Raw genomic sequence first — 22,626 nt, 5'->3', positions numbered from 1 at the left:
CTCCCCCATCCTCTTCCCCTAAAAAATATGGTCAAACTGAAAAATGATTTCTTTCCACTATAAAAGTCCTATGAGTAACAGTGATTCACTCTATTCTAAATGTTTTCTATCTTTCACAGAAAGCAATTAATCTAGAGTAAGTTACACTGAAATCCTTAAGAACGGGAGAAAACCCATAAACAACACTAATTTTTTAGTTGCATACTACTTAAACCTTTTTAATAGCTTAATTTTTTATTCGGTATTTTTTACATCTAATCTCAACTAATCTAATTTTAATTGTTAAATATTGGCTTTAAGGTTTATTTTTGACGATTTAAGAACAATGGAGGCTAAATCAAAAATTTTCTGGCTGAAACCATGAAATGCAGGTCTAGAGGATTTAAAAAAATAAAAATTGCCTCGAAAAATTTGGCTGATGGATTAAATCTCTTGATTTGTCGCATTTTTATGAGTAGATTGGGTCTCCCTTCTAAGTATATTAGGATAATAAACCAGTTTCAAACGTTGAAAACTCAAACGAGAATATAAAACATCCCTGACTTCTTATGTTTTAAACGATAGATAACGAACAAATTTAAACAAATATAGACTTTACTCAACACCATGGTAAATAAGCATAAAAAAAACAAAACATAACAGTAAACAAAAGTTAATCTGAGTCTGAACCAGATTCTGAAAGGTGCAAGTCATCACTCAACAAACTTGAAGACAAGCTAGCATTTTTGCCTTTGTGTGTCCCCAAATGTCCACTTGTACCGCCAAGGCCTCGTTGGATCTTGGGTGCTGAGAAAATTAGACAAGATTAGTCAAACTATTCATGGAAATATATGTTATTTAATTTATCCGAAAACCGTCTATAAAAACATAATAAGGACAGAGCATAAGTGAAAAAGGGATAAGACAAAAAATAATATTTTCATTAGAAAAAGAACGCCATCAGCTTTAACATCAAGTTTTCTACTTTTTTATTCTGATTCCAAATATGTACAAAGCTTTGGAAACAAGTGAAAGGGGTGGGGGTGCCTATTTGAGAGCCGAGAACCGGTGGTTTCTGTCATTTTGATGATGTTCATAGAAGCGTGTTTATAAGTAGTTTTTGCCTCGAGAGTTTTTGCATGGAGTTTTTTAGTTCGATTGCCCCATTTAAATCCTAAAAAGAATTGCACAGCAGTAGCTATTGTTTACGTTCATTTTGTGCCTTAATACTGTCATCTTGGCCAAAAGTGGTCAAAAGTCAGATTCGTCAAGAGAAAAAAAAACCACCTCTTTTCCAGTACAATTTCGTGATACATAAAATCTACTTAGGAAGAAATGTTTTTATGATGCATAAAATCTACTTAAGAAGAAAATTATTTCAGAAAAGACCATATTAAACCAACTCTCATACAGAAGAATAAAGGCTCATTTAAGCAAAAATCTTGAGCAGAACTAAAACCTTAAAAAGAAACCCCAAATTAAGAGCCCCCTCCCTGTTTTTGCTCTACTAAAAATATATTAGAAGACAACAAATATGCAAAGCTAAAACACAACTACAAAGCTAAAAGTTAAAACTACTTCAAAATTTAAAACAAAACGAAGTTAATCAGATGTTGCAGCCCCATCGGCGCCATATTCCTTACACTGAAAGAATATTACACAATTTTTTTTCTAACAGAAAAAATCGTAGGTCATTCAAGACAAGCAAGGATTTTGGTATGTTTGAAAACGCTTTACTGTGTAATTGTCTTAATGATTAGCAAAAAAAATAAAAAAATCCGAAAACTACTTTAAAATCATCATGAAGTCATTGCTTGAAAGCTTACCGTATTTGTAATAAATAAAAATAAATAAATAAATACTCTCATGCGTACTAGTAATATACATACTATGTTCGAAAACAATTCAAGACCTTGAAAATTAATTCGAAGGTTTGATGTCCTTTCTCAATGATTAGGGAAGACAATCCTGAAAACAACTCTAAAACCATCATTAACACTTATTTGCACATTACTCCTAAAGGCAGAATACTTCATTATAAAGACTCCTCTGTACATACCTGCAATTTGGCCATTCTGCCCTTTTGACATATAGAATCTGAAGCCCAAATGATGCAGTGTGCCTATTGAAATAAATTAGGTAGCCTCTAGAGTAAACTTCATTTTATATCAGCCTCGTAATCCACTGTCTATATGAAAATAGTATACTATATAGATCACTATTAACGACCATTTTTCTGGCATTTTTATTGAAAAATATTTTCGCATTGAACAAAAAATCGAAAAACAATAAAATGTCTTTTCCGCCTCTCAAGATTTTCCAAATTATATGCTTTTACAGGCTGGATGTCGAAATAATTCTTAATTTTTGACAAACTTTAAAAATCAGTTTTAAAAAAGGAATCAGAGGATCTCGTGTTTAATCTTAAAAATTATCTCAATAATAGACTCAGCTGGTGATTACAAGTTTCGATTAAATATTTATTTTTACAACTTTTTCGATTATTCGTTTTGCTTTTCAAAAAATAATAAAAGATGAAAAATGAGAATTATACCGCTACTATTACTAAAAACCCATATGTAGATACCAATCTGCTCTAGAAGCCCTTATTCCGGGGTTTTTCTTCATATTACTCGAAAACAAACTCACCAAGAGGAGGCGTCTGACTTTTGACGGGACTTGTCCGCAGAATTCCAGTTTGACTGGTTGGCGGCAAAGCTTCTGGAACAGGCTCCATGTCTGGATCTTCACTATCGCTTGATTCACTGGATGAACTACTGCCCGAGTCACTAGATGAATCTGTTAACATTAAACCAACAGACTGAGCGGAGTTCTGGAAATTCAATTCAAAATCAACAATCAAAATATATGAAAATTCGAATTTATTTGGCGAATTTATTTGGCTGAAAAATTCATACAAAAGGTCCGTGAGCAACAGGTTTGCGACACTAGCATTAACTCTTTCTTCACCTTCAGGGAAATTCGAATCAATTCAAATACAAGATTCAAATTTATGGAAACTCAAAATCAAATTTACTTGGCTGAAAAATTTAGGTCCATGAGTAACATATTTGACAACGCTGGTAGTAACTGTTTAACTTCTGGTTTACAAAATGGTAAAAAATAGGCTATTTTGTAACCCACATAGCCGGTTAGTTGACATCAAACCAAAAGAATGAAGTGAATTCTGAAAATTCGAATCTGTTAAATTTCTTAATGACCTTCTTAGAAAGTAACAACAGTCATGCTGAAAGATGACAAACAAGCATTCATATTTTAATTTGTTTGGTCTGAAAATCTATAGAAGTAAATACCATTGATTAAGCTCACAGACCACATCTAAATCCTCCAGAGAACGCACAAGACTCATGAGTCACATTTTCGACGTCAGTGGTATTAAATCTTTGTTTAGCTTCTACTTAGCAACTGGTAAAAAAAAATATACCATTTTTTCTCAAAACAGCTGCCGAGACTCCGCGGATGGGGACGAGCTTAATGGTGACTTTTTGAATGGTGGCAAAGAGCTAACATATTAGTCTTATAGAGCCTAAGTTAGTAGGGAAGGCTTCAAGCTTAAAAAAAAGTCCAGAAAGTGTGTAAATTCTACGGAAATATATGAAATGAAAAGGTAGTTAGTAAAAACTTATATATTTTCGGGCATATTTTTTGGGACAAATCGTCAAGTGAATTAGCCAATTTAAAACCGTGTTTTATGAAATGGTGCACTGAAAAGGAATTTCACTTCGTCTGACAAGAAAAAAATCTATGCATACAAGTATTTGGTTTCAGATCAGAAGTAAGAAATTCATTTTAACAGCAGGGAAAACCTTGTATAAAATAAATGGAAACTTTTATTTTATGCATTGGTAAAATAAAAGCGCTATTATAATTCTTTTTAGGATAAACATGTAAAAAATAATTTTTTATAGATTTCACATACCCCAGAATTCTTCTATAAGAATTAAGGTCAGGTTCATATAGAAGATGGTACATTTTTTCAATTAAAAATGACCAAACACTATTGCTCTATTAATGATAGGCCAAAGAGCATTTTACAAGAGTGGAAACTGAAACTAGTCTAAACAAAAATTAAAACCATATACCGTATGGCGACACTTGACATTGTTTTCAAACTCTGTAAATTTTTCCTGTAAGGAACTGAGATCAGACGCTTATTACTACCCTAACTTTTCCAATTACACTAAGGAAATTAATTATTGGTACTATTACACCGAAATAAATGCTAAGTTTTGCTGAACGCTAGATGACATTGATAGTTGTGTTTTTTTTCAGTACTAGCGCCAGTTTCCATTCTTTTAAGTTACCCATACTCTTTGTGATTGACGCTGTTTATGACTGAGACCCAAATTCACAGGTCTTCTTAAAAAAAAGAATATCATATTAAGGCTTTTTCACATACTTATCGTAAAAAGAATAATAATAGTAAAAAAGAATAATAATAATAATAATAAAAAGAATAATAATAATAATAAAAAAAAAGAATAATAATAATAAAGAATACGTAAAAAAGAATAATGATAGCACTATTCTGGAACCAAAATTCCGGAAATGAAACTATCCAAAGTCTCTCAAGAGAATTTTAATGAAACCAAAACTCTTTTAATACTTGTTAAATAAAAAAAAACAAGTTTTGTTCAACAGAAAGTAAGTAGCAACATTAAAACTTAAAACGAATAGAAATTATTACGTATATGAGGGGGTACCCCCTACTCGCTCTTCATGCTAAAGTTTTTTGGCACTTAAGAAAACTTACTCATAGTTCTAATTAAACGACTCTTTTGTTTCAGGAGTCGTTTTTAAAGGATTGGGGCAAAATTTCAACTTTTGCGCAAAGCCCTAGGTGTTGAGGAGGGGGCAACCCCTTAACATACGTATTAATTTCTTTTCTTTTTTAGTTTTAATGTTGTTCCTTACTTTCAGTAGAAGAAACTTGCTTCTTTATTTAATTCCTAATCGTTTTTTAAATAACGTCAGGATATCTGGCTCCACCTCCACAAAAATATCCCCCTCCCCACAGAAACATCCTCTGGACAATTCGATCCTGGCGAAAATTTACTCCGGAAAATTACCCTTAATATCTCACTGCTTAAAATTGAATATGTAAAGAAAAAACAAGACATATAAAGAAATTTCGTATAGGAATTCTGGCAAATTCCCCCAGTGTAAGATTTCCCCTGAAAAGTCCACCCCCAGAAATTTCCCTCTCCATGGAAAATTCTCCCCGTGCAAATTCCTAAAGGACAAGATACACTAACGTATCTTGGTGTACTGATTGGGTCGAATCTTCGCGCCGCGCGTCAACTTTTGAAAGATTTTTTGCCAGAAAATCTAGGAGTGCGTATGGCTTACTATTTGCGTTAAAGTTTAAATTTAACCGCCGTATCTTAGCCAGAAGAAAGATCACGGAAGTGAGTTTATTTATTTTTGTTTGTTTTTCTTTTTACCAGGAGTGATCTCATCAAATAAATGGTCCTACAGTATAGGGAGAGAGCTCATTCGAACAGAAGTCAAAAGCTCTAGTACCCTTTTAAGTGACTAAGAAATATTACGTATATCAAGGGGTTGCCCCTCCGAAATACCTCGCTCTTTATGCTAAAGTCTGACTTTGTGTCCCAATCCTTTATGACCAACTCCTGAAAAACAAGGATCGTTTGAGTAAAACAATAAGAAGCTTATTTAAAAGTGCTAAAAGACTTTAGCATAAAGAGCAAGGTCTTGAGGAGAAGGCAACTCTTCATCATATACGTAATAATTTCTGTTCATTTCAAGTTTTAATGTTGCTCCTTACTTTAAGTTGGAATAACCTGTTTTTTATTCCTAAGAAAGGTTGGGATCAAGAATGCATAAGAAAGGAAGAATTGTAAGATTTTATTATTGTACTATCATTGGGAGCACATACTCTGATAAAATAAGTAAGTAATCGAACGTTTGGAAGTGGTCGAAAAGTAGACAAATTATGAAGAATATTAAGAAGGCTAGGAGGGGGAGCATACAGGAGGTGGGAATTTTAACCTCGTGCTATTCCACTGTTAATGAAAATACATATACTGATAAAACTTGAAATTAATTGAATATTCAGAAGTGGTGGGAAATTAGACGATTTAAGAAAAATATTAAGAGGACTGGGAGGAGGAGTTGAGGGGGGAGGGGGGCTGGGAGGTTGAGAAATTTTGATGTTGTATTATAGCACAGCCGTGAGTGTATATATTGACAAATTTGGAAGTAATTGAACATTCAAAAGTGATCGAAAAATGGATCATAAATTCAGAAGAAAAATCAAAGGCATCTGAATCAAAGAGCGAAAGAACAATTACTATCATATACTTCCGGATTATAGACTGCACTTCAATTGCATTGGTTTATTTTTTAGACACATTTTTGCATAAGCTAAATACGTTATTTTGATACACGTTTTATTCACACGTTAATATACACATGAAATTTTTAGACATTAAAAAGAACTTGAAAATAATACTGGTTCTTTTGTATGACATTTCTAGCCAATAAAATAAACAGTCTCTGATTTACAGCCTTTTTACAAGTAAATCATTTGTGGCATAACTAAAGAGAGTATTTTTTTATGATGAAGATTATTTGCCATCAAATGTTACCATGACATCAAGTCTTGAAACTTATTCGGCAACTCTGGATAAAGCTGGGATAGGGATTTTTCTTATATTACCTGGACGACATACCAAGTAGAAGCTATAAACTGAATAAGACGGCCTGAGTGTGTACCGGTGTCTTAACTTCGGGTGCTTCAATACACTAGCAAATCTGAATCACGAGTCCACAAGTTAAAAGTAATAAGTTATATATTTATTATTGAAGTAAAAAGAGGAAAGAAGTGGTTTTTTTTTTATCAAAAAATGATATTTGATCTGATCCTTAATATTGATAATTAAGAGGACTCACTTAGTTTCAAATTATCTTTTACGCTTTAATTAAATTGGAAGTTTAATAAATTAATACACAATTTGACAATAGCCTCAGTTTTAATATAGGATTAACAAGAGTATTCTCAGCAAATATTTGGCGGTTCACAAGGTATTGGGGAAGACCGAGCAGACAGGCCAATCAGAAACATGCTCAAATAATAATAAAATTAAGTAAAATCAAATTATAGTTAATTAATTATTGATTAACGTTAACGATCCTCTGAAAATAAGGAATATTATCAAAATAGGACACACACATTTTGGCCACCAAGACAGTTTGACTAATAATGTGTTAAAATAGGCTTTTAGGTAATACCTGATTTGCGTCTGCTTGTGCAGGTGAATCCAGATCCTCAGTTAAAACCAGTGCAGGCATACATGAAGGTGGCTTTGAAGGCTTAAGACTGCCTCTAGAACTATTAGCACGTGACGTACTTGGAGGTTTAATGACTCCATTTTTCTGCGTGGGCGAAATTCTAGGAGGAGATATTTTTCGATGCTTTTGAGCTTCCCTGAAAGATAATTAATCATTAATAAACATCCGGAAAGGTTACATACTTTCTTTTATGCTATATCCTGTAGTGGCGCAGCGGGTTGGATCTCAACTTCGTGACACAGGACACAGAGTTCGGACCAATTTCAGGGCTCGGCATGCAAGCCTGTGCCCCTAAGGGCAGGGGTTATATTCCTGGTATCACTAATTACTTGGTTTGGAACGGGGGTCAATGTTGTTTATTTGTATGCTCAGCCAGAGTCGACCCAGCTCTAAATGGGTACATGGAAAAGCCCCGGGAAGTTATAACTGGAAAGGTATACGATACCGTAAGATGGCTGGCCTCAGCCCCCTACCCTTCCTGGGTGACGTGCCATGAAACGGTGATCAGCACTGACGGTCTATAGTCTAGTGCCACATCCTTCTCTTTATATACATATATATATATATATATATATATATATATATATATATATATATAAAATGGAGTTCAAGAGTGGATGTTCGCACCCCAGTATTATTTGATTAACGTACTATCTTAACTTTGTTTATGGACACAAATGTTGACATTTTTCAAATTTAGAATTTGATTCCTCACATATGTCAACAACGATAGAAGAGAAAATGTATAGTCTTTTATGTCTCCACAAGACAACATTCATGTCGACAGCCAATGAGTCGAATGCACTATTATCGACAAAATACGAATCAAACACACGCTGACTCTTCGTCTATTCTGACTCTTTGACTTAAAGAAATATTCTTTAATTCTTTCGACAAGTTCCATAGAACGATCAAGGCTTAGAATGCTAAAAAACTCAAATTCCCTAAAAAGTGCTCAAACATACAAAAATTTGCATATTTGAAACAATATTTTCCGACTGAAATTTGCTGCGAGCGGCTATACTAATTCATTGTCTTTAGGGTAACCCTCATTAGACAATTAAATCCTATGAATTTTTTGCTTTGTTTATGTACATTTTTAGTAAAAATTTTAATAAACATACGAAAAAAAACACATTTGCTTGCATCAAATGTACAATTACAAAGCATGAGTGGCAGTGCCGCTAAATTAACTTTCCGTAATAGAGAACACACTCAAAAAACAATTATGTTATAAAAAAAACACTCAAAATTGAGCAAATCAAAATAAAAGGCGAAGAAGAATAGGATGGTTTGAGGGAGGTCACAGGACAGTAAACTACCTCGCTTGTGTAGCTGGTTGAAATATTTTGGGCTAAACCTAGAATATGGTTGTTGTGGCGTGACTGTTTTCCTCTTATTGCACTAATATTTCAGGTGTAAATGATCAAGGCATAGAATGCTAAGAAACTCAAATTCCCTAAAAAAGTGCTCAAACATACAAAAATTTGCAACAAGTCAACAGTGAATAATTGATGTTTTCAAAACTAGATCCCGTTTCAAATTTGCTTCGGTACAGTGAAGGGAATATTACCAAATTTTTAACAATTTCATGAAATTAAATCAAAGAATTAATTAATTAATTAGATGAAATTAATTAGATAAAATTAATCAAAGAAAGAGTGCATTTTACATTTTTATAATTTAAAAGGAGAAAAATAAGGTTATAAACAAGATTTCTTCTTTATGAGGACTTAAATTAGATAAAACAAGTCTGAAAAAAGTGTGAAAGGAAGCTCACAAATCTACAAAGATTAACATGCAATGACTGAAGGGCTGGGCACAGGTAGCTTTATCGGCATCGAATTGCAAAGAAAACGGCAGAGATTTGAGCTTGAAATTTGATCTAGGTTCCGGTGGGGATTTACAAAACGGTACCGAATATCATCGTGGTCATAAGAAAAAGAAATCCTCAATCGTTCCCTTCTCTTCAGCAGGAAAATCAAAAAACTAAATAGTAATTATTAAATATTTAATAATAAAAGAACTTCATAATTTGATAATAAAAGAATCTAAAATATAAATTGGGATCAATCATGCAACTATAGGTAAACTAAAGTTGATTTTTGGTATCCACAATGTTTAGTTTTGATAATCTCACACAAAGGGCACTGTTTTTGTACTGCTATCGTCTGCTCACTGATTTGCTGAAACCGCTGCCCGAAAAAAGTTAACTGTGTCAGGCCTTTTAGGCCAAATAAATGTTTCAATAGCCTTTTTGTGTTGGAATTTCTCAGACATTATCTTTAGCAAAGGCTTTAGGAAAACTCCTTTGGAAAAGAGCAAGAGCCTTAAACTATTCTTTTCGAAGGTCCATTCACTTTGTTTGCTAGGGAGTTACTCACTGTTTTCATACAAATCATGAAAAGCTGGCTTTTTTTTCAAACCTTTAACCCCACTGGCGGGGCATAGCAATAATTTAGTATGTCATGGGCAGGACGTGCACCCTTTGGCTTTTCATATTTTTTATGTTCATAACATTTTTCATGTGAATGAAGTCACATTTAGATACATTTAAAGAACAATAAAGATACACAATAGTATTGCAATGATCTTGCACATTGCATAAAAAGTGCTGTATACAGACAATATTTTCCTTGGGTGTAAAGTATGCCTAGAAAACAATCCGAAAAAAGATACCAAGTTAATGGCCTTTTAAGCTTCCTTCAGGTGAATGGTAAAATTTTGAACAACAAAATTTTAAACATCACGGGGGGGGGGCATCAGGATTTCAGAAATGCTTAGGTGAGGCATGGCCAAAATCGGTTGGGAATCACTACCTAGGGTCTTTAAAATGGAAATCATCTTCCCTTTGATATAGAAGAATGACACAAATCATCTAGTACCATCATAAAGTCACTGAGGTTGTTAAATTTTTCTTTACACATTTTGCATCTATATTTTATATTTATATCTGTGTGAAAAAAAACATATTCAAAAATTATACCTGGAAGGCAGGGGTAGAGGTATGAGTGAATCATGAATTCAATTCAAAAGAACAATCTATTTGACTAATTATCTAGTTTTGTTTTTTTTAGTTTTTATTTAAGGATCCTCTAAGGTTGTCCAACTAGAAAATATCATATGTAAAATAAATACTAAAGGGAAAATATGGATCTCTAAGCATTTATATGGTAAGGATAATTCTGAACTAATTAAGAAATTTTCCCTCTTTCTGATATACTTGTACACTACCTCTACAACGACCATACGTACTCGATAGTTCGTAGCAACAGCCCTGAATTTGGGAGTCCTTTTCAGGTGTCCTGAAAATTCGCCGAAATTTTTCATACATCTTTGACAAAATATAAGAAAATATACCTGTTGATACAAAAACTTCGTTGCTGAAGCATTTGATTCCAACACTCTTTCTCAATAAGGTATGTATTTTAAGTGTAATAAGTATGTCATACAGTGTTTTGAATAAATGTTGTTAATATGTAATAAGTATTCTTAATAATTGCTACTTTCAGTTTGTTATCTTTGTCTTAATTTACTGCTTAGTAACTAACCAAGAAGAGAATGCAGTGTTTTCAAGCACAATTGTGTTTTCAACTGTTGCAAAAATATCTATAATATATCTACTGTGCTACTACACAGTAAAGGAAGATTTGCAAGTATGAATACCATATACAATAAGCAAAGTTATTATATTATAAATACTTACTTGTGACTATGCTGCTTGGCCTGCAGCTTCTTAGTACCAGCAAGAATGTCCATAGAAGGCATTGGTCGATTTATTTTGCTACTTCCTTCAGCTCTAAAGATATAAACTTTCAGTAACTCACATACGACCATATAATTGATAAAACTAGATTTTGAAAATTGATAAAACAAGAATTAACATATATGACAGAACACATTTTCTATATTTCATAACAGACTAGATATCACTGATTTCATTTGTTCATCATTTGTTCACAAGTTCATCAATGCTTGTAGAATAGGGTAACATTTTCTTGTTTTTAAAAACAAGTATACAGTTTTTAATTTGATGATTAAAAGCCAAATTGACAATGATGAACTTGTGATCCGTCATCTCTTTAAGGATGGCAATGAAAAGCAGCTTAGATTATTCTCTTGTTGGAGGTTTTTGGTGCTGTAAGTAATAAGTTAATCCGCAACTGATTGATTGCATTCACTGATTTAATGGTTCTATCTTCACCTTTTTCTGTTGCCATCTAGATTATCGAAATTTTTGGACTATAATGCAAAAAGACATCTACATTATGAGCATTACAAGCCCTCTACGATGATCAATTCATTCAATAGTGGTCATATGATGGCAGTCAGGCATGACCAAATAGTACGATAGGATAATGTTATTCATAAACACACATAAAAACAAAGACATTAGTCCCCAAAAAGGCTACCTTGCTGTAAAGGTGGGGGGGGGGGGTGCAAATACTATTTTTGCAATTATTCAAAGGCAACAATAAAACGTCCAAAAAACTGAAGAAAGTGATAACTTCAAAGGCAAAAAAACTATTTATTTTTAATCTACAAATATAAAAAAAGAACAAAATGAACAACCCCCATTCATCCCAATTTCTCAGTTGCTCGAATGCAGCCCCATTAATGCCCCCCCCTAACCATAAATGGAGCATAGTTTTTGAGGTGTAAAAGTAATAAGCCAAGAGGGCCTGAGCTTCAGCATACTGACAGTGAGTTCACCCCTCCTCCTAATAATACTAACCAAAATAACCACTCCCCATCCATCCATATAGATAAGATATTCATTTCAAAAAAAATCTGTATCACAAGCCTACAAAGGGCCGAATTTGGACTTCGGAGTCGACAAATCACACAGTTGCACTAAAACCAACAAAATGCAAAAAACAACGAAAAAGAAAAACCAAAATGAACAATCATTTATTATTCAATAAGCAAGTTGTAACAATTCAATTAAAAAGTTAAAATGATAAAAACTGGTCAAACTACACTTAAACAAATGCAAGTCAAAAAAAGAATTGAAAGGGATATTAAACGAAGGGGAAGGGGGGCAATATATATATATATATATATATATATATATATATATATATATATATATATATATATATATATATATATATATATATATATATATATATATATATATATATATATATATATATATATATATATATATATATATATATATATATATATATATATATATATATATATATAGACACTAAAAAGTGTCGATAATTTATTTAACTGCATAAAGTCATTAAAGAGCTAAAAAGATAAAACTGGTCAAAAGAAAGGGAGGGGGGGGACAAAAATAAGTGAATAAACACAAAAAAGAGAACGAAATATAAAATATATAAAAATTAAAAGGGAAACTATGAAAAACGGAGGGGAAAACAAGCAAATATGAGCAACAGCCTTGACAGATACTTTCCCTCCGAGGGTTTGTTATTGCATTTATCGTAAAAGGGAGGCACAACAAAACCCTCCTTTGCTCAAGGGTTTCCAAACTAGCTTTTTTAGGAGCAGAGAGCATGGCACCTTGCCTTCTTTGAAAATTATTCACGAGGCTATTTTTTTGATAGATTCATTTTTTTCCGATTCTTTGCAAGAGATACCAGGATGCCAAACTGGAGAAGCATATTCGAGATTGTGGACGGACAAAAGACGACTAAATCCTTGAGGAGTGGGAATGGGGGACGCTAAATATATATAGGGGCTTAAGGAGGGCAATAGACACATTATCTCTATGGATGATGTCTTTAACGTGGATATCCCACTTTAAAATTGAAGAAATCGTAATGCCAAGTAGTTTAAATGAGGACACAGAAATTTCAGGAGGGATAGGATTAAGAAAACAGGGCGAGGATTTGAGGAAACAAATCAGCATAATTATGAACTTAGAGGGGTTTAATGTAACACTTAATGTAACACATCCAACAAATCCACGTGGCACTGAATTGTTCCAATTTCCAAATTTCCTAAGCAGCAGAAGTCCCAATGGAGTGGCAAATCTTATCAGTGAGCAGAGTACTCCACAGTATGATATAGGCATTATGACAATTAAAATCTGACATTAATGCAGCAAGTTTTTACCATTAGAAACAAAAATTTAGCTGGTTTGAAAAGCAATAAAAAAGACAACAGTACAGACGCTTGAAACTGAAAACAGGGAAATAAGAGGTCTCAGAACTATCACATAGTTTAAAAACCACACTCTGAGCTAATTTTAAGCATTAACCTACTTATTAATACATAGAATCATCATTTGAAAGCATTTATAAGAATTTTGCTGAAAATGTGCAGCCTACTACTGATGGGGAGCATCTTGTTTCATTTAATGGCATGGGCAATAAAAAAAGAACAATCTTTGCTCTTTATAATTTTCATCTGTGAAATGTGTCCAAGCAGCCCCAACCTTTCTTTTATTATAGCCCAAAAAAGTGGGATAGAACAAAATTTCTTGAACAGCTTCTTATTTGACACACATGTGGCCAGATTTGTCAAATCATACCTGAGACTCATTATTAAAGCTGGTTTATCAATAAAATTGACTATGAAAACAAGCGTGGTCAATTGTCAAATACACTACGTTTTCAGCCGTTGTCTACAATAATTTCCAGGACTCTTTTGCTATAGTACCCTATAGTCAAACAGTTCGTGGTAACGAACTGTAGTAAGGAGCGACCCGGCTCAATAGTAAACGAAACTCTAAAAAACGGAATTTTGATGCTAAAATATACATCAAAAGAACAAGATTTTCATGCTGATTTTAAATATAGAAGTTTCATCAAATTTTGTCTTTGTCATCAAAAGTTACGAGCCTGAAAAAATTTGCCTTATTTTAGAAAATAGGGGAAAACACCCCCTAAAAGTCACAGCATCTTATAGAAAATCACACCATTGCATTCGGCGTATCAGTGAACCCTTCAGCAAAGTTTTAAATCTCCTATCTACAAAAATGTGGAATTTCGTATTTTTTGCCAGAAGACAAATCACGGGTGCGTGTTTATTTGTTTGTTTGTTTTTTTTTCCAGGGGTCATCGTATTGACCAAGTGGTCCTAGAATGTCGCAAGAGGGCTCATTCTAACGGAAATGAAAAGTTCGAGTGCCCTTTTTAAGTAACCAAAAAAATTGGAGGGCACCTAGGCCCCCTCCCACGCTCATTTTTTCTCCCAAGTCAACGGATCAAAATTTTGAGATAGCCATTTTGTTCCACATACTCAAAAACCATAATAACTATGTCTTTGGGAATGACTTACTCCCCCACAGTCCCTGGGGGAGGGGCTGCAAGTTACAAACTTCGGCCAGTGTTTACATATAATAATGGTTACTGGGAAGTGTACAGCGTTTTCAGGGGATTTTTTTTTGGTTTTGGGGGTGGGGTTGAGGGGAGGGAGCTATGTGGGAAGATCTTTCCTTGGAGAAGTATGTCATGGGGGAACAGGAATTCAATGAAAAGGGCGCAGGATTTTCTAAAATTACTATAAAAAAACAATTAAAAAATAAACATGGAAAATTTTTTTCAATTGAAAATAAGAAGTAGCATTGAAGCTTAAAACGGTTCTAAAAATACTTTAGCATAAAGAGCGAGGTATTTAGGAGGAGATAAATACCTCGCTCATTATGCTATAGTATTTTTAGTAATTTCAACTATTTATTCTACGGCCTTTCGGATTCAGGGGTCATTCTTAGAGAATTGGGACAAAACTTACGATTTAGTGCAAAGAGCGAGGTATTAATGAGGGTACAAACCCCCCTCATACACATAATAAAAATTAAGAGTATAAAAGTTTGTTACGTAAGCTAATTCTTAAGTTACGTATATTTTTTACTAATAAAGACATTCGTTAAAAATTAAAATTTATAGTTTCCTTTTTATGTAACCAAAAAATTGCAGGACAACTAGGCTTTCCCCATCCCTTATTTCTCAAAATCGTCTGATCAAAACTAAAAGAAAGCCATTTAGCCAAAAAAGGAATTAATATGCAAATTTCATTTTAATAATTTATGTGTGGAGAGCCAAAATCAAACATGCATTAATTCAAAAACGTTCAGGAATTACATAAAAAAAAACTAGTTTTTTTAACTGAAAGTAGGGAGCGACATTAAAACTTAAAACGGACAGAAATTACTCCGTATATGAAATGGGTTGTCCCCTCTGCAATCCCTTGCTCTTTACGCTAAAGTTTGACTCTTTGCCACAATTCTGCTTTTTAAAACAATTAAAAACTTTAGCGTAAAGAGCAAAGGATTGCGGAGGGGACAATGTATATATAATAAGTTTAATAATGAATAAGAATAATGTATAAGTTTCATCAAATTTAGTCTTTGTCATCAAAAGTTAAGAACCTGAGAAATTTCGCCTTATTTTGGAAAATAGTGGGAAACGCCCCCTAAAAGTCACAGAATCTTAACAAAAATCACACCAACGCATTCAGCATATCAAAGAAACTTGATGCAAAAATAATAATAAAGATAAAAAAAAACACTGAAAATACCTTGTCTTTTTCAGCTGTACATTTACACCAAGTCTTTCCAGTGTAATTTCTCCAGTCTTATGGTCAATAATTAATATACACTCTTTTGTGTAAGGACGTTTTGATCCTTTGAATACAGTATGGGTAGTGCCTGAACCCTCTAAATGAGGAACTGTCACTGAAACTTCATTACTAGTTCCAATCTCAAGATCTGCCATTTGGGATGTATCAACACTTGCTGGCTTAAAGTCATCTATAAAAATATTCCCAGTAGAAAAATCATAGATGATCCCTGATAGAAATAATCCTAACAGAAGAATAATCCCTAAAAAACACCTACTAGAATTGCAATAAAGATCTTTATCCTAATTATTTACTAATTTACTTGCACTTACAAATTCATGCACTAAATTACTTTATCCTTATATGTACTTTATCTATTTACTATTTCTTTATTTGTTACAATATATTTAATTTATGTTTACATTTATTATATTGTATTTAAAACCCATTTATTACCAAGCAAAGTTACTTTATCCCACTTATTTACTCAATCACTGACTCACTAAAAAAGAAAAAAAAATCTGCAGTAGCTTATGCAAGGAAAATACAGAAATGATTGAACAAGGAAACAAAATGATACAAGGCTATTGAACTTTAAAAAAAGTACTAAATTTAAAGTTTGCAAAAAGAAATTTCCCTCCTTTGAGTATTACTTTGTAAAAGCGATAAAATGCTTTGTCTAAAGCAATTATTGGCAACTAATTGGTCTAAAATTTTGTTTTCACTTGGAACCCTATGTCACTCAGCATGGCCAACAAATTATCTTAGAATTATTTTAGGAATCCATTAAAATAAGAGGATATATCAGATAAAATCCATTAGAATAATCTATTACTTTAGGGATCCATCAGAGTTACCTTAATTTGAACTCCAGAGTGAAATAAGGTCAAATGTTGTATTTGTTTGGCTCCCTTGTTGAAATGACAATTAAAACAATTCACACAAAAATAAAAAAGAGGGTTGTGACTGTACTTACAGCCCAGTGACAGGCCTTCCAACTAGGAGAGTGCTAGGATATATGCAATTAAGCTCAATACATGCAAATGCAATAAGCCCAATACACTCAAATACTTTCAATCATTAATGACCCAATGACTACAAAAGACTTGTCTGATTCTGCAGTTAACTCTAGGCTTATAAAACTTCTTGAAGCAACCTTTCTTAGGGTATCAGAGTAAAGAGCTTATTTTGGGGTTGGTCAGTATATTTATTGTGTGGAGCATGTCACTGTGCTTGTGTTGGAAAGTATAAGATGGGAGTTTTAGAATAGATATAGGCCCTCCTTTGCACACCTTCAACCACCTTTTGCAAAGGACTGGCTTTGCAGGTTCTGAAGTCAGGAGCTGGTCTCACAATTGCCTTATATAAATTCAAGCACATTCCTTGTGATTGGCTAGTAATTGTTCTTTAAGTCCAATACTTGAATTTGCTGAACAGTTGTGTAGAGTAGACATGAAACTTTAAGTTATCTTTAGTAACTCCCAGGTCTTTACAACTGGCACAAATTAGGAGAGGAATGGAAGATGATGTCTAGTTATCATTCATAGTATATTGATGCTGACAATTATTGCAAGCAAGAATAGTAACACATTTTGATACAATAAAAGAGAGAAGCCACCTGTCTGGCCATATCTGTAAGTGATCAACATTGGATTGTATTTATGATTTGCGTGGTACACCAAATAGTTTTAAATCATCAGTGTAAAGGGTTAAGTGGCTGTATGTGGGACCTTGCCAAATGCTTTGGCTAGGTCTCAAAGAACCAATTCAGCATCAAGGACTTAGTCCAGGAACTGTGCAACTCGTTTGCAAGTATTTAGAAGGTTAGTTTCTAGATTATCCTGGGAGGAATCCATGATGCCTGTTGGATATAATTACATTATTGACAAGGTGTTGAAGAAGAACATCATTAATAATCCTCTCAAAAACTTTTGCAACAGGAGACACGAGGCTGATAAGTACATAATTTTCTGCTTTGGATCCACCCCCTCCCCCTTCTAAAAGATAGGCATGATATAAGCTAGTTTCCAATGGAAGGGGAGTTGCTTATAATAAAAGGAATGTTGAAAAAGTATAGCCAGTGCAGGGGTAATTTTGTGAGCAGCTTGTTTTAGCAGAAAGATGTCTATTATAAAGAACAGCAGTCTTGTTGATATTCAGGCTCTTGAGTCATTTTTTGACCATAGATACAGTAACTGTAATACAGCTTGTTTGCTTTTAGATGTTGTGCTTTATGTAACCTACATAACACATGACAGCACTAGATCATCAAGGTCCAAACTGGTGGTGTTGTTATGCCTTAGGTTAGAAAACATTACCAGCTTCATTAGTGAAGACTGATTCAAATTGCTAATTTAGAAAATCAGCTATATGTTGGGTGCCTGGGACTTTGTTTAAGTCCCTTGATATTAAGCTTTTTATGGATCTCTGGTTGTGGTCTCTGCTAGAAACGTAGTTCCAGAATTTCCTGGGGTTCAACTTACTTTGGTTGGTAAGTCTTGTCTTGAAAATAACACTTCAGTTGTTTGGTAAGGTTCCTCAATTTATTTTGGGCTAGCTGTCATATATGGTGAGGTCTTATGCATGGGAAAAAAAATTCTATTGTGTTCCATTGCTGAGTTTCTGTCACTATAAATTGGAATTTCTGGTTCTAGGTGTTTATCCTCCCAGAAAATACCTACTATGGAAAATACCCACCACTCCCCATAGAAAATAAGGCTTTCTAAATTTGAAAACTCTATTTGAGTTTTATTGTATTTTCTGTAGGGGGAATGAACTTTGGTACTTGTGTATTATGCACCACTCACTCAAGTTTATGCTGTGTAAAACTCAAGAAAAAGCAAGTTTCTTTGTTAGTTTCTTTCAGCTTAGCATGAGACAAGACAAAGACAATTTAAAATGATTAGATTTATTTAAACAACTTATTTAAAAATGATTAGAAATAAAGTTTAAAAAACAAGTTTTTTTTCAACTGAAACTAAGGAGCAACATCAAAACTTAAAACAAACAGAAATTATTCCATATATGAAAGCAGTTCCTTTTTATGCTAAAGTTTTAGCATAAAAAGACATTCCTTTTTATGCTAAAGTTTTTTTCTAGAATTTTAAAACAAAGCTCATTATTCTAATTAGACTGTCATTGTTTTACAGAAACTGTTATTATAGAATTAGGACAAAAAGCCAAACTTTCATGTAAAAAGCAAGGTTTTGTGGAAGGGGCAACTCCTCTAATATATTTAATAATTTCTGATTGTTTTTAAGTTTTGATATTGCTCCTAACTTTCAGTTAAAAAAACTTAATTTTTTAATTTAATTTCTGATTGTTGAAAAATTTGGCTCTCTCTCCATAAAACAAATTCTGGTACTTGTGTATTATATGCCACTCACTGTGTGAGTGGCATATAATACACAATATAATATAATAAGTTTACAATATGTAAAACTCAAGTACAACCTGTTTCTTTGCTAGTTTAGAGACAAATTTGGGCTATATATTTGCACAATAGGGGGAAGGGCTAGAATATATTGGGTCTGTATACAAAATATTTAAGGTACAATTATTCTGCATATTATGAAGTAAGAATTGTTTTCTGACTTCAAACTGTCCAAATACTTTACCCCCTCTCCCATGTGCAAATACATAGCCAAAATTATATATTTCCTATCTATCTGTCACTTGTCTCACACTAAGCTGAAAGAAAGTAACAAAGAAACCAGTTTGTTCTCAAGTTTTACACAGTGTAAACTTGAGTGAGGGGAGTATAATACACAAGTACCAAAATTACTTCCCTCCCCCTACAGAAAATATAAAACAAAACTCAAATCAAAATTCTCAAATTGGGAAAGCCTTATTTTTCACAGGGAGGAAGGGGTATTTTCTACAGGGATACATTTTCTGGGGGGGGGGGGGTAAATGCTGGCCACCAGAATTTCTATAGCTTGGGTACTCCCAGAAAAGCAACCATGATACTTAAAAATAACATAAAACAAAGAATCTGAGGTTTTTATTATATTAAAATGTTTCTTTTAGATGAGCCACTGTTCCATAATGTTAGAGAAAAGTGACACAGTTTGGAGATGAAAAGCACTTTTAGCCTTAAAGCTGTATTCCTGCTCTCTAGAAGGAAAGACAGATATCATTCTGAAATCTTCTTTAAAACACTTAAACATGCTCACTAGGCTAAGGGGAAGATTTGAAGTAGCAGCTCTCAAGAGAGAGATATGCTGAAACCAATAGATGTTTTTAGATGGCTTATGTTATGTTCATTTTTATGATTTTGTTTGTCTTTTTGACAATTCATGTGATATTAGACTTGACAATCTAAGCATTTTTGACCTATCTGTTTTTAAAAGAAAAGTTTTTAAAAACAGATAAGGCTACTGGCTCACTTAGCTCACTAGGCTAAGGGGAAGGTTTGAAGTAGCAGCTCTCAAGAGAGAGATATGCTGAAACAAATAGATGTTTTTAGATGGCTTATGTTATGTTCATTTTTATGATTTTGTTTGTCTTTTTGACAATTCATGTGATATTAGACTTGACAATATAAGCATTTTTGACCTATCTGTTTTTAAAAGCTTTACCCCTAACCTCCTAACAGTTGAAAATAAACCCTGAATTGAATAGTCTGTAGGCTACACAACAGATTTTATATATAAAGGGTAAGAATAGTGGCTCTTTAGAAGGAGACATGCTAGAACAAAAAGAAAGGCATTTTTGGGTTGTTTATTTTGTGTTCATTTTTATAGTTTTGTTTGCATTTCTGACAATTCAGCCATAGTTCCCCTCTAATAAAAGATTAGAAATAATAGAATTCTTACTTTATTATATACACTGATTAACAAGTTATATTTCCTTGTTTATTTCCCTGTTTTAAATAATTTTTTATAAAATAAAACTTTTTCAGAATTATGAAATCATAAAAGAAATTATTTATTATAACCTTTTAATGGTTATGATTAGCCTATGGGCTATAAGTGTTGGTTATGATTTTTAAGACCACTTCTGTTATTTCTAACAAACCAATAAAACAGTCTGTGTACAGGCAATAAGCACATTGAAAAAAGTGAAGATCCTAGCCCTGGCTTGTAGCCAGTACATTTTTACATTAGCCAAACTCAACAACATGCCTATAGAAACAGAATTGCATTCTGAATCTAAATATTTACAATCAGACATGAGATTTAACCCTTCCTCCCCCTGATTTGCAAATATGTACCCTGAATTGCAAATATGTAACAAATTTTTGGTAAAATTCTAGTTAATTGACTTCTTGCTATCTCAGAAAGGGTTTAGGTTAGGAAAATGAAACTTTCAGGGATGAATCTAAAGACTAAGGTACGTCCTGGGAAGATATTTTAGAGTACCCACTCTTTCTCCCTTTAGAGGGCCCTGACCTTTGATGAGCTTTAAAAATATGTGTGTTATAAAAGTGAAACCTTGCAAAATAGATCTTCTGCTTAATTGATGTACAACAAAATTGTTTTCAGCTTCATAACTTTGCTCAATTCCATTTCATAAGGTTTTAAAGATATGCAAATACATTTCCTAAATTTTGAAAAAAACATTGATATGGCTCAAAATTCTACTCAAATAATAGGAATTGCATTTTCAGAACTAAAGGCAGAAAAAAGCAACTAGTAACTGAAAATTAAGGTAAAATGTTGTTTTGTCAAAATTTCAATAGGTAGCCTATAGACTTATCATGTAGGCAAATTTCAGGGCCCTCTAGAGGGAGAAGGAGTGGAGGTGGGCACTCTAAAATACCTTCCCAGGAAGGTATATTTCTATATTCTACTCAAATGATAGGAATTGCATTTTCAGAACTAAAGGCAGAAAAAAACAACTAGTAACTGAAAATTAAGGTAAAATGTTGTTTCGTCAAAATTTCAATAGGTAGCCTATAGACCTATCATGTAGGCAAATTTTAGGGCCCTCTAGAGGGAGAAGGAGTGGAGGTGGGTACTCTAAAATACCTTCCCGGGACAAACTTTAGCCTGAAGACCCATCCTTGAAAGTTTCATTTTCCTAAACTAAACCCTTTCTGAGATAGCAAGAAGTAAATTAACTAGAATTTTACCCAAATTTTCTTTGATTTTGACAAATTGTTAATATAATTTAACAAAAAGAGAGACATACAAAAAATTCAGTACATATATGCAGCTTAGGGTATATATGGACATATTAAGGAGGGCGTTAGATCCCATTTCAGCCAAAAATGAATGTTATACTTGGATTTTGGATGCAATTGTGATTCCACAGGTAGCCTAAGCACAATACAGAAATTTACCCTGTAGCCTAGCCTATATCTAAACCACACCAAATATGTAGTACACCTGGTTCAATGTAGCAAGCTTCTATGCCACAATATTACTTAAGATTTAGGCTAAGCAACTTACATTTCACAGTATGGAAGGGTGAATCTTTTTTGTAGAATGAGGACCCCAATTTCAGCTCTTTGATCTCATTGCTAAGACCAAGTTTATCCACCATTCTCAATTTAGGCCAATGAATCAAATATGAATTCTTGAGATATGCTCAGGGTGCAGGAACACTTCCCTTTTGGCAAAACTGACTCCGGTTTCGGTTTCTTCTTCCTGATGATAGTTAATAACCATGACTGCCGACTATGTTTATAGGGAAGTTTAAAAAAAAATCGAAAAACACTTTGACTATGATCTAGTTTTTATGGACTTTAGGCTTTACTTCATATGTAAATGCAAAATGTTAAATTTTCAAGTTAAAATTATTAAGCTAATATGAGAGTGGATAACTTAA

The 22,626-nt window shown here is 33.2% G+C and overlaps 1 protein-coding gene across 1 annotated transcript; it reads right to left on the bottom strand.

The window, feature by feature from the left end:
* Window positions 1–576: 576 nt before the first annotated feature.
* On the bottom strand, window positions 577–22,455 carry LOC136034095 (ELL-associated factor 2-like). The gene is made up of 6 exons (XM_065715222.1): window positions 22,248–22,455; window positions 15,811–16,042; window positions 11,021–11,113; window positions 7,255–7,450; window positions 2,629–2,812; window positions 577–786 (listed from the first exon to the last, which is right to left on the bottom strand). The coding sequence occupies exons 1-6, from the start codon at window positions 22,339–22,341 to the stop codon at window positions 653–655; spliced, it is 933 nt and encodes a 310-aa protein (XP_065571294.1). The 5' UTR covers window positions 22,342–22,455; the 3' UTR covers window positions 577–652.
* Between the last annotated feature and the right edge of the window lie 171 nt (window positions 22,456–22,626).

This window comes from Artemia franciscana, chromosome 12 (assembly GCF_032884065.1).
Source record: "Artemia franciscana chromosome 12, ASM3288406v1, whole genome shotgun sequence".
Classification (NCBI taxonomy): Eukaryota; Metazoa; Arthropoda; class Branchiopoda; order Anostraca; family Artemiidae; genus Artemia; species Artemia franciscana.
Note: the sequence above shows the minus strand (reverse complement) of the source record. Positions and strands in the feature narration are given on the sequence as shown.